This window comes from Artibeus jamaicensis, unplaced genomic scaffold, assembly GCF_021234435.1.
Source record: "Artibeus jamaicensis isolate MK-2021 breed Jamaican fruit bat unplaced genomic scaffold, CSHL_Jam_final contig_482, whole genome shotgun sequence".
Lineage (NCBI taxonomy): Eukaryota > Metazoa > Chordata > Mammalia > Chiroptera > Phyllostomidae > Artibeus > Artibeus jamaicensis.
The window spans coordinates 14,862,994-14,879,333 of record NW_026521857.1 but is presented as its reverse complement, the minus strand read 5'-3'; the positions used below and the strand labels follow the sequence as shown (position 1 = coordinate 14,879,333).

The following is a 16,340-nucleotide window of genomic DNA, read 5'->3' as shown; positions in this document are numbered from 1 at the left end:
AATCTCAAAGGAAGTGAACTGACATCGTAATGTCATGGGCTCCTCCTGTAAGAGAGCATGGTCTACATAACAACATTAGGGAATAATAGGGCATAATAAGAAAACTCATGCATTTAGGCAATGGGGTTATGATACATTTAGTCTATGTGCTTAAGATTTGAATATGAAAACTGCAGTCAAGTTCCAGACTGTGATAATGCAGGTATCTGCAGACAGTGCCTAAATGGAAAGTAGGTCTAAATTGTGTGTTAACCAACAAATGATTGTGTGATCAAAACAGTAATTTTTAAAATTGCTGTAATGCTTTTAATATTAAATTTGCTTAGCTGTCACTCAAACCAGGATGCCCCAAACAAAGACAATATGCCTTTTTAAAAAAACACTACACTTTTACCTGTATCATGCATTCAAACTGGTACATACAAAGGCCCAATTCTGCCATACTTGGTTTAAAAAGTTCACGAAGCCTATAATCTTGCATTAATTTAACAAATACACAGAAAGCTTCTTCTTCTGGCATCTACATTAGGAGGAAAAAAGGAACACAGATTAATGTTCTGTGATATACAAATAACTAAAGTATATTTAAAACTAAGTACCCATCCAACTATAAACAGTTTTGAGTAGCCATGTGATACAATGTTAAGAGCAGCAGACCAGAAAACAGGTTTTAATCTCCCATTCTATCACAGCGAATAAAAAGTTAAACAAATCGAACAATCTCTGAGACTAGCTGTTTTACTTGCCTAATTCATTAATTCAACCAACAAATATTCACTTAGAGCCACAGACTTCTCTCTTCTCTGGGTACATATTGTGAACAAAATTAACACAAATCGCTACCTTCGAGGAGTTTGTACTTTCTAGTGAGGGGAGGTGGATAATACATGGAAAGAAATCAATTACTATATGTCAGGGGGCGATGAATGCTATGAACATAAAACAAAGTAGGGGAACAGGGAATGCCGAGGGAATGCTATTTATGTAGGTAGGTCAGGGAAGGTCCCTTGATAACATTTGAGCAAAATACTGAAGAAAGTAAGGGAACAACTGAGGAAACCATTCTGGGAGAATAATACAAAGGACCTGAAAGGGAATCAAGACTGGCATGCTCAGGGAACAGCAAACAGAGGACTACTAAATTAGGAGCAACATTATGAGTGGTGGTTAGGTGATGCAGGAGCAATAACAGGGAGCTACATTGTACCTCGCTCTGGAGGCCACTGTAAGGACTTGGACTTTCCCACAAGTGAGATGGGAAGGAAGCCTTTTGAACCTTCTGAGCAGAAGTCACATGGTGTAAATGTTACAAGAACTTGCAAATTAAGCCTTCAAAGAATCTAATTCGTAACAACTTCACATTTAACATGTAACTACTGGAAAATTATATTAAATAAGACAATGAATGTAAGAGCTCTGTAAAGACCTACACAGGTATTCATAATGCTTAAGCAGATATTTGTCTAAATTATTAAATCATCTTTCTCAAAAAATTTCTAATACTCATTCACTCACATTACACCAGTGTGTTTCAAAAGAGAAAGCCTCAAAGGATCTCTACACATTCTTCTAGAGAAGAACTGAAGACTGTTTCCAATAACACATTTTCCTGGCCTTGACATGACCATGACAGGAGCCAAGAGTAATAACTCTTGGCAAAACCTTCCTTCCTTCCTTTCTCCCAACACACACAGCCACAATTCTGCCTTGGAAACCATCCTTATTAATAATCCTATTAAGCCCTGCAGCCCCACTAATTTAAGTCAGTCACTGCAAGGAATCCAACATCCCCAAATCTCATCCTCTGTGATTCTACTCCTCCCCTACTCTAACCCCTCTTCCAACCTTCCCAATACCTTTTCCGGAGAAGTTTCTGGAATTCATAATCTGCCACCAACAAAAATATCTTGACTATACCCTCAATCTCTTTATCAAATGTTCTTTCATCTTCTTCCTCTAACTGAAATCTGGCTTTTCCCTAAGAATAGTTCCACACGAAACCTGGCTCTCCTCTGAGGTGTTTTCTCTCTCACAGCAGTGCAGGAAGCCAGGGAACAGAGAGGTGTATGTCCCTTCTTCAACCTCATTGCCAATTCCACAGCACTAACTCCCCATTCTCTCTGGAACACATACCAGCAGACATTACCCATTACTCTCCTTTTTTGCAGCATCTACAAACCTCTGGTCTTCCCCACACACCCACTTATTTTCATGTGGATTAAAATTCCCTGATGTAGCACATCTTTGACTTCCTTTGCTCCAATGATCTTGGCAGGCAGTTACTCGCTCAGGCTCTACAGCCACATGGCCAAAGGTTCAAATCCCACTATATGACCTTTGGCAAATTATTTAACCTCTCTGCTGCTAGGTTTCACCATCTATCAAATGGGTAAAATAATTGCACTTATTTCACAGGGATGCAATGAAGATTAATATAAAGTATTTGCAATGATCTGAACTTGCAGTCCTCTCCTTCATTTATACACCACTGTTCCCGACTTTTCACTGTGCTCACTTTGCTGTTATATGTATTCACTCACTTAAATCCACAATTACTTTGTCTTTTTCCTCCCAGTTATCATTTCAACTACATAACTCCATCTTTGGATAAATTCAACATTTAGGCAACAGAAAGTGACTGAGTAAAATAAAAACACTTAACCATGCTGATGGCCTCACTTTGAATCCAGGAATCCTCATCTCAGTGGATCTTTAATGCTCTCTGGTATATTTTATTTCCCTAATTCAATCACTCTCTTTCAAGACCATTTTGAACTTCCTTCTCTGTCCTCAAACTTCCACTAATCTCTGAGCTAATGACCTTGTTTGCTATTTCAATTTTTTAACAGAAGCACTTAAAAGACAGTGACCCCATTCTCACACCACCTCCACCATTCTACCTGCACTGCACCCATTTTTATAGCCTTTAGCAATAATAGCTTCTGGGAGCACTTCTTTTATTACAAAACAAAGTAAAAACCAGTCGTTTGTATTATAAACCAGTGTCTCTGACATCGGGTTTTTGATACTCAGAAAAGAAATACGTACATTCCTAATATGGAGTTTTGATACTCAGATAGAAGAACTGCTGACTACTTGAAGCGAAGCATCAAGAAACACAATTTCTGATTGCTACCCTGCTTTTATCTACCATGATATGTGATCTCGGGAAGTCACTCAACTTTTACCGCCTATGTACTATGTGCCAAACACCATACTGGGCTTTTACACATATTATCTCATACAGCCCTCACAATCTCAAAGTAGACAATATTACCCAGTTAAGGCCAGAGAGTGGTTAAATAATCTAGCCCAAGTTTACAGAACTCAGCGTAGAACTAAGCTGAAAAAACCAGCCTACATAATTCAAATCAAATTATTTACAAGGTCTCTTTTCTGACCATACTTCAATCTAAGGCTGAATACAGAGTATGATAGACTTAAAAAATATTTTTTAACAACTCTGAAGAGATAAATACTCTATGACATTTCCTTTCAAAGCTGACTTCTGAAAACATCCCACCCAAACCCACTCCAAAATAAGTCAGTGCCAATGGAAACATATATAATAACCCTGGGGTGAGTGAGTACCACATTTTAGAGCCTATAATAAATCCTCAGCTACATGACAAACAAAATTCCAGTATAATTTCTGAAGACATGGTACGACATCAGATTTCATACCAAAACTTTAATCATGCCTTCCTTAGCTGAAAAAAGATTACTCCTCCTTAAATATTGACATGTAAGTTAAAATTTAAAAGTAGATACAGGCTTGAGTAAATATTGTGGTCCAAATGTAAACACCAAAAAGTTGAAGTTTCATTTAGTGGCAGGATATGATTGTATGGTATTTTCAACACTTTCAGTAATCTTTTAAAGTGCAAACTAAATATTCCTAATTAAATTATGCCTAGAGAAAAATATCCACTAGCAACTTATATTTAATAAAAATAGGATTCTCTTTAAATTTTCCAATCCGCCTTTAATAAAGAACTTAATTGAATATTTAACACTTGTACTAACTTACCTGCATAAGCAACAATCCAACTATAAAAGCACTTCCTTGACAGTAACCAACCTCACGATCCACTAAAGAATATGCCTAAAAAGTAAAAAATATTTTTCAAAATGCTTTAACATGATATATTATACTATCCTTCTCTAAAAACCTAAAGATAGTGAAACAAGTAAATTAAAGACCATGTACTTTTTAGAAAAGTTCTTGCTTATTGTAGATGCTGTCCTATAAATATTTAAAAAGCAAAAGATTACATAAAACTTTCTTTTGACAATTTCCCAATTAGGAACTAACAGCTCTTAAGGACAAAAAAAAAAAAAAAAAAGAAAGAAAAATTTGTACTCAGGAAAGTAAGAGAGCTTAAAAGTCATTTAAAATGTATATCTGATAAAAATAAAACCAGGGTAGGTTAATATAAAGAAAGCACTGGCAAAATTGAAATTATTTAACAAGAAATCAATTATTTCACAGAGTTAGCTAGAAAGGAAAGAAACTATGGAAAGGGAAAGGCAATATTGAAGGAAAAATTACAGTGATACACACTTTCAAGGGCTAAGAGCTCTTAACAACACTCACCATCTGCTCCAAGATTGTGAAACTCATGGAAAATAAAATATTCAAATATTCATTTTCACAGAGGATCGTTCAATGTATAGTGATTACTAGGTTATTTGATTTTAGCCAACTAATACTAAGCAATGTAATAAACCTTCTAATAAGTTTTCTAAACTAGACAGTAATATGGCATCAGAATTAAGGCAAAAATTATGCTAAAGGCAAATTTACTGCCAAAGCAACTGATTATTGAGGCGAGAGTTCATGCTTCATTGTAGAAATTGTGTAATTTCAACCTTCTGAGAATTCATTTAAAAAGTAAATAAATAAAACTTACCTTCATTACATTAAATAAAACTTCCTGTCCAAGGCTATCTTTTTCCTTAAAAAAATTATGTTCAGGGTAAGTTCTAGCAATGTCCCTTCGGATCAACTTTTCACAAGGCGAAGTCATTTTCAGGAGTTCTGAATACTGATCCTTAATTGGCATGCTTTGTGCACTGCATAAAAGTTGCCAAACTATTGCTCTAAAATGGTGGGGTATCCCTTTACGAACAAGTTCCTAAAAATAAAAGTAAAAATTTAAAAATACATTAAGTTTCCTACCTTCAAAGACAAAGACTAATTAGGGGCTGGAGTAGAGTGGCAGACTTTATCAAAATTACAATTCACAATGTTACTTATATAAACTAGAGAACTTTTTAACCAAGGCTAAGATTTGGCCCTTGATGTATCCAGTTCTGGTGGGGGAAGAGGCAGGCAAGCCGCTACAATGTTATGGATAAATTCTTGAAATCTCACTCAAAGTATAACCTCTAAAGGCACTAAGGATTTGATAATCTGCAGAGCTGTGAATGGTAGTAGTCATCATCTTATAAGGGGTGGTATCAGGCAAAAGAAAAAAGTGAAATACTGATAATTCAAGGATGTAGGGTGTTACAACTTCATTTCTGAATTGATGATAGAATTTAATTTCTAAAATAACTTTTATCTATATGTTTCTATAATTACTTCTATAATTAGATATAGTTGTTATATCTCTGTAACAACTGATGCCTACAAATCAAAACTACTATGGACACAAATAAATGAAAACATATAAAGGACACTTCTTTATTACAGTAGCTGGAAAGTACTTGAATCTGATTTTTAATCCTCTATCGATTTATGCCTGATATCCTTTGGAATAAAAGGAAAAACATCAGCAAAGAATATAAATACCTTAACTTGCTTTTCCTTCTTTTTGCGTACATCTTCCCATTCATTAACAATTCTTCCCCAAAGTATCCAAGAATCTTCTTCAAGGTGGCTGAGGTTGCTGGAGGCTGATGAACTTGATACAAGAGAGGATCCACTGTTTCTTCTTGACCCATTTACAGATTTTAAGGACTTGCTATCCGTCTCTAACAATCTGAAACATAATTAAAAACTGGTCAAGATCTAATCTCACAGTAATACTAAGTGAAGTAATGACAACACAGAGCTTAACTACAGCAATTTTGTCAGTTTTAAAATATGCATAATTTCAATAATATTTGCTGACATCTATAAAATTACTGCTGTATTATTCATCTAACCATAGTAATTTCAAAATCTGAAATAGTAAATTATATTAAATATTTTAGTCCCATTAGTCCCATCATAATTTCCCTTCATCTCCACTGAAAATTCGAATTGGGAGAATCTGATGAGAAAAATGGCTGGGAGGACTTCAGAAGAAAAGAAACTGCACTTGGAAGAGTTACAACAAATTCTACTGAAGAACTGATCCTATTATGTTTACAATGTGTCCAGGGCTAAAAAAGTAAGAAAAAGCCGCACAAATTAACCAAATTTCTTCTCTTTTTATATTTTGCTTCACCCATGCATAATTAATCTGCCTAAAACAAAAAGTGTTTTGTTTGGCCCATGCAGTGTTTGTATAAAAAACTGATCAATACTAATTATAAAATTGGAAGTTTTCATTTATTTCTTTATACACATATACGTTTGTATTTACTTATAATTCTAGATTCTCTTAAAAAAAAGGGCAAAACTGGGCCCATATTCATGCACAGAAACAACAAGGTGTAGAGTGACCAGGAGCTTTAATCCACTCAGTCTCCCAAAAACTCACTTCCACCTAACAGCTATAGTTTATCAATGGGCTTGCAATGTTAAACTGAGACCTCTCCTGCTGGCCTTTGATTTTGCAACCCTGTTTTAGGTCTGTCTCTTCCTCATCTGTAGAAAGATGGAGTAAGATAATTTTAGATATCCATTCCATGACTCATCGTAACATCAAATCCATTATTTCTTTCACATACACACAGGCTTTAAAATAAGATCGGAAAATGTGGCTCTATCATTATAAAGATGTAAACGGTATGTCATTCAAAATAAGGGTCCTAAAACATCTATTTCTGTATTTTTTAAATATATTTTATTGATTATGCCATTACAGTTGTTCTATTCCCCCCTTCATTCCCCTCCCCCCCTGCACACCCCTCCCCCACCATTCCCCCTTTAGTTTATGACCACATGTCTCAAGTTCTTTAGATTCTGTATTTCCCATACTATTCTTGCCCTCCCCCTATCTATTTTCCACCTACCATCTATGCTACTTATTTTCTGTACCTTCTCCCCCCTTCTCCTTCTCTCTATTTGTGTATTGATCATGGCTGCTACTCACTTCCAGTAAGTCCTTCGAAAGTGATGTGCTTAGGGTACAAGAAACTTTATACTAATTTATGATATATTAAAAACTAAAACAGAAGAAAAAAGCATTTGGGTTAAACACTATTTAGCAGATAAGACAGATTTACAGGAACTAGTATAAAGGACACATGAACAACAACTAAGGGAGGTGGAAATGGGAGGGAGGGGGGAAGGCTGGGTGGGTGAGCTGGGATGGGAGTAAAAGACAGAAAACTGTACTTGAACGATAATTAAATAAATTTTAAAAAAGATAGATTTATATCTTACTCATATTTATTACCCCTAAAATCACTTAGTTCAGTATAAAGCACATAAAATATTGACCAAGTTGAAATAAAATAAAAACTTTCCATATTAAAAAAACACCCCACCAAATTCAAGATATGTCATAGTCAATAACAATACAAATTAAACAACTACTATCCTTTGACTATCCTTATACCTAAGATACTTTAACACATTTTCACAGCAATAATAATTTATTTTTTTTTTTTTTTTTTTTTTTTTTTTTTTTTTTTTGCCCTCCCCCCCACCCCCCCACCCCCTTTATTTTATTTTTTTTTTCCCCTACCCCCCCATTTATTCCCCCCCCCCCCCCCCCCCCTTGCAGTCTGAGATCTTCATTTCTATAGTTCTGCTCCTGATCTAGCTATCCTCTTAGTTTGCTTTTGTTTTAGGTGTGGTTCTTAATAACTGTGAGTTTGCTGTCCTTTCACTGTTCATCTTTTTTATCTTCTTTTCCTTAGGTAAGTCCCTTTAACATTTCATATAGTAAGGGCTTGGTGATGATGAACTCCTTGAATTTGGTCTTATCTGAGAAGCACTTTATCTGTCCTTCCATTCTAAATGAAAGTTTTGCTGGGTAGAGCAATCTTGGTTGTAGATCTTTGGTTTTCATGACTTGGAATACCTCTGTCCAGCCCCTTCTTGCCTGTAAGGTCTCTTTTGAGAAATCAGCTGACAGTCTGATGGGAACTCCTTTGTAGGTGACGGTCCCCTTTGCTCTTGCTGCTTCTAGGATTCTCTCCTTCATTTTAATCTTGGCTAATGTAATGATGATGTGCCTTGGTGTGTTCCTTCTTGGGTCCAACTTCTTTGGGACTCTCTGAGCTTCCTGGATTTCTCGGAAGTCTATTTCCTTTGCCATCTTGGGGAAATTCTCCTTTATTATTTGTTCAAATAATTTTTCAACTGGTGGTTGTGCCTTTCCCCCTTCTGGTACCCCTATAATTCGGATGTTGGAATGTTTAAAGATGTCCTGGAGGTTCCTAAGCTTCTCCTCATTTTTCTGAATTCTTATTTCTTCATTCCTTTCTGTTTGATCATTTTTTTCTTCCGTCTGGACCTCTCCCTTGATTTGAGTCCCAATTTTCTTTCCATTACTATTGGTATCTTTTGTATCAGCATTCATTTCAATTAACTTAGCTTCCATATGTTTCTCTAATTTGTGACTAAAATCCACCAGTTCTGTAAGGATCTTTATAACCAGTGTTTTGAACTGTGCATCTGAAAGACTGGCTATTTCTTCATCACTTAGGTCTATCGGTTCTGGGGCTCTGAGTTGTCCTAGAGCCATTTTTTTGGTCTATTCGCGCTGTTAAGTGAGCGGAGCGAAGCCTTAGTTGTTTACCAGGACGGGGGCGAGGTTGGCCTCCAGTGACGCCCCCTTTTGAAGTTTTTAAATATAAGTAATTTTATATATGATTCTAAACCCTAAGAATTCCAAATACAATAGAGAAATAAACATTACTAGAATAACCTGAACCTAAAGTCTTCATTTCACTTAATTATTTAATGAATGCTTGCTGTATGTCAAATAATTAAATAGCATCAATAGAGAGACATTCAGTTTAAAAGAATAGAATGATATTTCCTAAACTAAACCTAAGTTTGAAATACAATGGGCATAAAAAATGTAAAGGTACCTAAACAGAAGGCTTTTAGGGAGTCAGAAAGGTCTCAGATTACCAAAGTACAACTTTCAGGATAAACAAATGCCAAGTGAAATTCACTGGTGGGTTAGAGAAAAAAGTTAAACAATTCGCCTTCAGGAGCAATTGAAATAACATATAAATATATATAGAACTGTGAGAAATATTTACAAATGAAATATTCTAAGACATCATATTATTTAAAGATATTCCTCAGCTTTAATTTACGTGACATACAAAAATGATTCAAAATGGGTAACAGGACTACATATAAAAGTGAAAACTATAAAAGTCCTTGAAAAAAGCAAGAAAAAGTCTTCATACTTTGAGTAGACAAAATTTGTTAATGGAAGAAAAGGAAAGTAATACTAACCAAAAACCAAAAAATTGTTTAAAAAATAAATTGGACTTCAGCCCTGACTAGGTAGCTCAGCTGGTTGGAGCACCCTCCTATACACCAAAAGGTTCTAAGTTTGATTCCCAGTCAGGGCACATAGCTGGGTGGTGGGTTCAACCCCTTGTCAGGGCGTGTACAGGAGGCAAGTGATCGATATTTCTTTCTCAAATCAATGTTTCTCTTTCTTCCCCTTCCTCTCTCTCTCTAAAATCAATAAACATATCCTTGGGTGAGGATTAAAGGAAAAAAATAAATTGGACTGCAAACTTAAAATGCTCTGTCCTTCAAAAATACCATTAAGAAAACAAAAAGGTTAAGCCATAGACTGAAAATAATATATTTTATTGTATATGTCATATACATACATACATGTATGTGTATACATATATTCATATGTATGTATGTGCATATATGTATGTGTATATGTATATACATTACATATACACACACACACACCAAGACTAGTACACCCAGAATATATGAAGAACTCCTTTTTTTAATACTTATTTATTTTGACAGAGAGGGTAAGGGAGGGAGAAAGAAAGGGAGAGAAACATTGATGCATGAGAGAAACACCAAGCAGCCACCCTCTCAGAATTTATTCACCCTCTCAGAATACTGCCAGACCTCTCGTAGGTACATAAACCAGGGACCAAACCCTTAAGTCTTACAACACTTAAGGGTTGTATCTAGAATGTATAAAGAACTCTTAGAAGTCAATAATAAAAAGACAACCCAATTTAAAAATGGGTAAAGAATCAGAACAGACATTTCTCCAAAGAAGACATACAAGTAGCAATAAGCACATAAAAGATGTTCAGCCCTGGCTGGTGTAGTTCAGTGGATTGAGCACCTGCTGCAAACCAAACAGTTGCTGGTTTGATTCCCAGTCAGGGCACATGCTGGGGTTGCAGGCCAGTTCCCCATGAGTGGGTGCACAAGAGGCAACCACCCATTGATGTTTCTGTAGCTCATTTTCTCCCTCCCTTCTCCTCTAAAATAAACAAACAAACAAATAAAATTTTAAAACAATACACATTCTATAAACTCTATGTAGTTTATAGAATATGTAGTTAGAATCAGATATATTTTATTCCTTATTGCTAAAAGCTATAATGAAACAACTCAGGAAGACTCCTAATGAGACTATCACCTAGTTTCAACATAATTAAAATACTCTGACATGGTAGTAGAGGGTGCACACTGCCTGAAAAAAATCAACAGTTTCCAAAAATTTGAGTCTGACAACTGGGAAAATAGTAATGCAGCACTAACCATAGGTCTACAGGCTATTAAGCAGTCTACTCAAAACTTACTTATCTTCCTCTTCCCAGAGCACATCCATTCACTGACTTGCATGAATTTATTACAATAAATTTACCTTTCTGCCCCATTATAATTTCCTTATGACTAATACAAAAAATTATCTGATTAAAGGAAAAAATACTGACACTGTAGGAATATTGTATGATGTAATCAAAGGCATACCCATAAATTTATGCGGCCTCCTGGCCATTTCTTACCTGCCACAATTACAAATAATTCACAAAGCCAAATTTATTCACCCTCTCAGAATACTGCCAGACTAAGATATCAGAGGCTGGTCTACTAACTGTGGAATACATAATCCTAACTAAGCAACTCCAAGTTTCTGCTAGAGTAGTTTCAGCTATAAGGGTAACATTCAAAATGGGTACAGCCCTGCATTATCTGAGATGGGAGTGCTGAAGTCAATTATTGGGTGGACTTCAAATAGTATCAAGGATAAAGTCTAGGATTGGTTGCTTCCAGAAGCTTAGAAGACTTGTCAGAGAGAAGGTATTTCCGGTTCGCTGATGGATAAGACTAAAAACTAAATTGGTAACAAGGGAATATGCCACCAGACACAGTAATTTAGGTCTTAGACAGATTACCTTTACCGTATCTTTGCTACTGGGAACTGAACCTTCTCCTCACCAAAAGGATGCCCTACATAAGGAAAATGGCAGAATGCACACTTCATGATGGGCATACAAGGTAAAAAAGAGTAGCTTGTGGCAACACGTATTTGATAAGCATTGAAGAAAAAGCCTCTATACAATACTAGGACTGAAAAACACAAAGAAGAAGAAAAAGAATGAGTTCTCTTTTAGGTATTTGGAGCTTGAAGTGCTTACAACCATGTAGATAAGAAGCACAGGAGATGAAAAGATGAGTCTGAAGCTCAGAAGAGAGGTGAAACCTACAAATAAAAATTTGGCAATTATTTACAAAGACTTGATAGTAAACTTTCTAAATATCCTATTGTACTCAGCATAATGCTTTCCTATGGATACCAGAACTAAGAGAGAAGATAAACAGTAACAGATTAACATCCCATCTGGTAATGTGTCAACTGCTAAGATAATTTATAAAGAGCTAAGGAAGGATCTAAGAAAGCTAAGGAGGAAAACTATGATATGAGAAAAACAATTGGAAAGCTAAATACTAGCACTTACTGCAGAGGGAGCAACTTTTCAAACATGGGGTTCAAACATCCCTTGTAATATTACACCAAAGACACAGGATATGAATGTGCTGGGGAAAAGACAGCAACTTGCTAGCTCAAAGAAAGGCAAATCAGTGGCAACAAAATACATGCCTGACTCAGAAAGCAGTCACCGTCTTTTACATCACTGTCATTAAGCATAAAGTTGTGTCTCAAAGCAACAGAAACAAAGTAAGGAGAATTAAGAAAAAGCACAAGGAACTAGCACTGGAAAAAATTCAGCAACAACTGAGAAGAGAGGTACCCTAAGTGACAGGGATCTCTCGGTTCTTAAAGCACTACAGTTTTTCTTTTGGTTTTGTTTCTGTAAGATGAGATCTTGGAGAAGGTGGAAAAAAATGTATTTTACAGACCCTCTTCCAAATATTCTGATCAGAAACTGATGGTTTGGAGATAACTTTATACAGATATTATAGACAGACAATTTCGGGCAGACTTCCTGTACTTATTAATTTAAAAAAAGATGAACTGAAGCTAAGCTAGTTGCAACAGAAAGAGTAGTAAAATAAATTATTTTAGTTTTGTCATCAAATTCCTCAGGAAATCGACAATTGATAAGAATTTTAAACAATCCTCAAAGTAAAGAAAAATAAAGTGTTCGAGTGAAGATCTAAAGGCACCTCCTATGATTAAAATTACATGAATTTTTAACACAGAGACTTGAAAATATCTGTTTTTTACTTCCTTATGTTCATAGCTATGTAATAGAGTGTATCCGCAGGAAAACTGAGATACCAATACTACGGTGGTAAAACTGTAAACATTAAGATTAAAGATTACCTAGATCAGTATTGTCTAACAGAACCATAATGTAAACCTTTTACACAATTTTAAGTGTTCTAGTAGCTGTATTTAAATTAAAGAGAAACGGGTACAATTAATTCAAAATATCACTTTAACATGTAATGAAAATTTTCCATTAATGAGATAGTCTTTATTTTAAGTCAACTCTTCAAAATCTGTTGTATTATTTTACTTAGAGCACATCAAAGTTAAGATCAGTCAAATTTCAGGTGCTCATTTGCCACATATGGCTAGTGGCCTACCATAATGAATAGTATAAGAATATATAAATTAAAGGTTCAAACATTCCTGTTAACCTTAACAAAAAATAAAAAGTACAAAGATATATAAATTAAAGTTTCAAACATTCCTGTTCATTGTATCAAAAAAAATTTACTTTTATTTAAAAGAGCCTTTCCATTTCCTCATTCTCATATCTCAGCCCCCAAATCTGCTAAAAGGCAAAATCTGATTAAAATAATAGAAGGTAAAAGGAAACAAACATGGTTACAATGCCAAACTTTTAAACCACACAATTAATGGCTTACTCAAAATTTAAATCAGCAACATTCATGTCCTTAATTAAAAGCACTGCTATTCCACTTGAACCGTACCTTCTTAAATTCATCTCTGCCAAAGCTGAAAACACACTGTTTTTGTATTTTGAAAAAGAAACATGCAAAAAACTAACTCTCATTTCAACTTCATGGTGATGAATTATTAACCTTCATCAAACAGAACTTTGACATTGTATTGAACCATATAACCACATCTTTCTGGATTGCCACATGCACTTACTTTTCAAAAGTGATAACTGCAGTAAAATTATAGGAAGAGAAAGGTATTTTTATAGAATTTGATATTTTCATTTTTTTCAAATTTAAATTTTCTAAAATATTGACTTTTTTTACATTCTGAAATAAAGAGAGTTAAGTGAAACAACAAGAGACTTATTTATATTTGGGGAGGGGAAAGATAAAAACTAAAAAAACACTCCACTGCTACAAGTAGTAGTTGTATCTCAAAGTGTGAGTCAAACTGAGGACATGTGCTGGCATGCAAGATCTCAAATGCTCCCTGTCATTTTATTTTTACTGGGGTCAGAAAGATGTTTTTTCCACTGGGATTGTTCTCCTAAGGCAAAAAATAAAATTAAAAAAGGCATGACATTCACCCATTCTCTACACAAAAATCCTTCCCGTAGCTTCTGAGCTTCAATAGGTGAAGGTGGGGAGAGGGGGGAAAAGGAGGTGGGCAAAGAGAAGGAGGATGGGGGGAAAAAGAGAGGGAGAGAGATTTTCTTTTTTAAAATTTTGTATTGTTATTCTATTATAGTTGTCCCAATTCTTCCCCTTTGCCCTCCTCCACCCACCCCACTCCCCGAATCAGTCCCCACAGTGTTATCCATCATGTCCAAAGGTCATACGTGCTTTCTGACTAGTCCCTTCCCCTTCTTTCCACCATCGTCCTCCTCCCCTTCCCCTGTGGTCCCTGTCAGTCTGTTCCTTATTTCCATGCCTCTGGCTCTATTTTGCTCATTAGTTTATTTTATTCATTAGATTCTGTTTATAGGTGAGATCATATGGTATTTGTCTTTCACTGCCTGATTTATTTCACTTAGCATAATGCTCTCCAGTTCTACCCATGTTGTCACAAAACACAGGTGCTCCTTACGTTCTTTCTACACATAGTATTCCATTATAAAAATATACCACAGTTTTTTGATCCACTCATTTACTGATGGGCACTTAGGCTGTTTCCAGCACTTGGCTATTGTAAATAGTGCTGCTATGAACATAGGGTGCATAAGTTTTATGAATTGGTGACTTGAAGTTCTTACGGCATATTCCCAGCAGTGGAGTCACTGAGTCAAAAGACAGACACATTTTTAATTTTTGAGGAAATTCCATACTGTTTTCCACAGTGGCCATACCAGTCTGAATTCCCAATAGGGCACTAGGATTCCCTTTTCTCCACATCTTTGCCAGCATTTGTTGTTTGTTGCTTTTCTGATAATAGCCATTCTGACAGGTATGAGGTGATATCTCATTGTGGTTTTAATTTGTACTTCTCTGGTTATTAGTGACATTGAGCCTCTTTTCATACGTCTATGGGCCATCTATAAGTCCTCTTTGGAAAGGTCCCTGTTCAATTCCTTTGCCCATTTTTGAATTGGATTAATTTTTCTGGTATTGAGTTTTATAAGTTCTTCATAAATTTTGGATATTAACCCCTTACTTATCATATGTATCACTGGCAGATATGTTCAATATGTTCTCCCATTCAGTGGGTTGTCTCTTCATTTTTGTTGATGGGTTTTTTTTGCTGTGCAAAAACTTTTTAGTTTCTTGTAGTCCCATTTGTTTATTTTTTCTTTGTTTACTATGCCCTAAGAAGATGTATCCAAAAAACACTGCTATAAGAAATGTCTAAATTTCCTTGCCTGTGTTTTCTTCCAGTATTTTTATCATTTTGAGTCTCACATTAAAGTCTTTAATCCATTTTGAACTTATTCTTGTGTATGGTGTAACAAAGTGGTCTAATTTAATTTTTTTTGGCATGTGTTCAATTTTCCTGAAACCATTTATTGAATAGATTATCTTCACACCATTATACACTCTTGCCTCCTTTGTCAAATATTAATTGACCATACAGGCATGGGTTTATTTTTGGCTCTCAATTCTGTCCCATTGATCTATGTATGTTTTTATGCCAGTACCATGCTGTTTTTATTACTATGGCTTTGTAGTATAGTTTGATATCAGGTAGTGTCATTCCCCCAACTTTTTTCTTTCTCAAGATGGCTGAGGTATTCTGGGTCTTTTGTGGTTTCATACACTTTTTGAAATATTTGTTCTAGTTCTGTGAAATACACCATTGGTACTTTGATTGGAATTGCATCGAATCTATACATTGCTTTGATGTGATAAAGAGTTCCAAAAAAGTGTTATAAGGCTGCTTAAAACTACAACAGCATGGAAAAAGACACAGAAACCATAAAACAGAACCAGTTAGAAATTAAGAGTAAAATATATAAAATGAATAATAATACACTAGAAGGAATAATAGAAGGCTGGATGAAGCAGAGGATCAAATCAATGATTGGAAGATAAGGTAACATAAAACACCTAATCAGAGCTGCAAAAAAAACCCAACTTTAAAAAACGAGGGTAATTTAAGGAAACATTGGGACAACATGAAATATAGTAACATTCACATCATTGGGGTACCTAAAGGTGGAAAGAGAGAGCAAGGGATCAAGAACCTATTTGAAGAAATAATGGCTAAAAAATTACCTAACCTGTTGAGGGAAAAAGACACACAAGCCCAGAAAGTGTAGAGTCCCAAACAAATTAACCCTAAAAGGCCCATACCAAGATGCATCATAATAAAAGGGCAAAAGGTAAAGGCAAAGATAGAATCTTAAAA

General features: G+C 35.3%; 1 protein-coding gene across 8 annotated transcripts in view; it reads right to left on the bottom strand.

Moving 5' to 3' along the window:
• The window catches only part of EVI5 (ecotropic viral integration site 5), a 231,629-nt gene that overhangs the window by 135,154 nt on the left and 80,135 nt on the right, over positions 1-16,340 (bottom strand). For 6 of the 8 annotated variants that reach the window (XM_037162019.2, XM_053668269.1, XM_037162021.2 and 3 more), the window contains 4 exons: positions 5,798-5,987; positions 4,914-5,138; positions 4,031-4,105; positions 395-520 (listed from right to left, as the gene is read on the bottom strand). In XM_037162019.2, coding sequence (XP_037017914.2) covers positions 395-520; positions 4,031-4,105; positions 4,914-5,138; positions 5,798-5,987 — 616 coding nt within the window. Of the gene's footprint in view, positions 1-394; positions 521-4,030; positions 4,106-4,913; positions 5,139-5,797; positions 5,988-13,459; positions 13,609-16,340 lie in introns of those variants that run through there. The other 2 variants (XM_037162024.2, XM_037162025.2) reach the window with 2 other exon arrangements.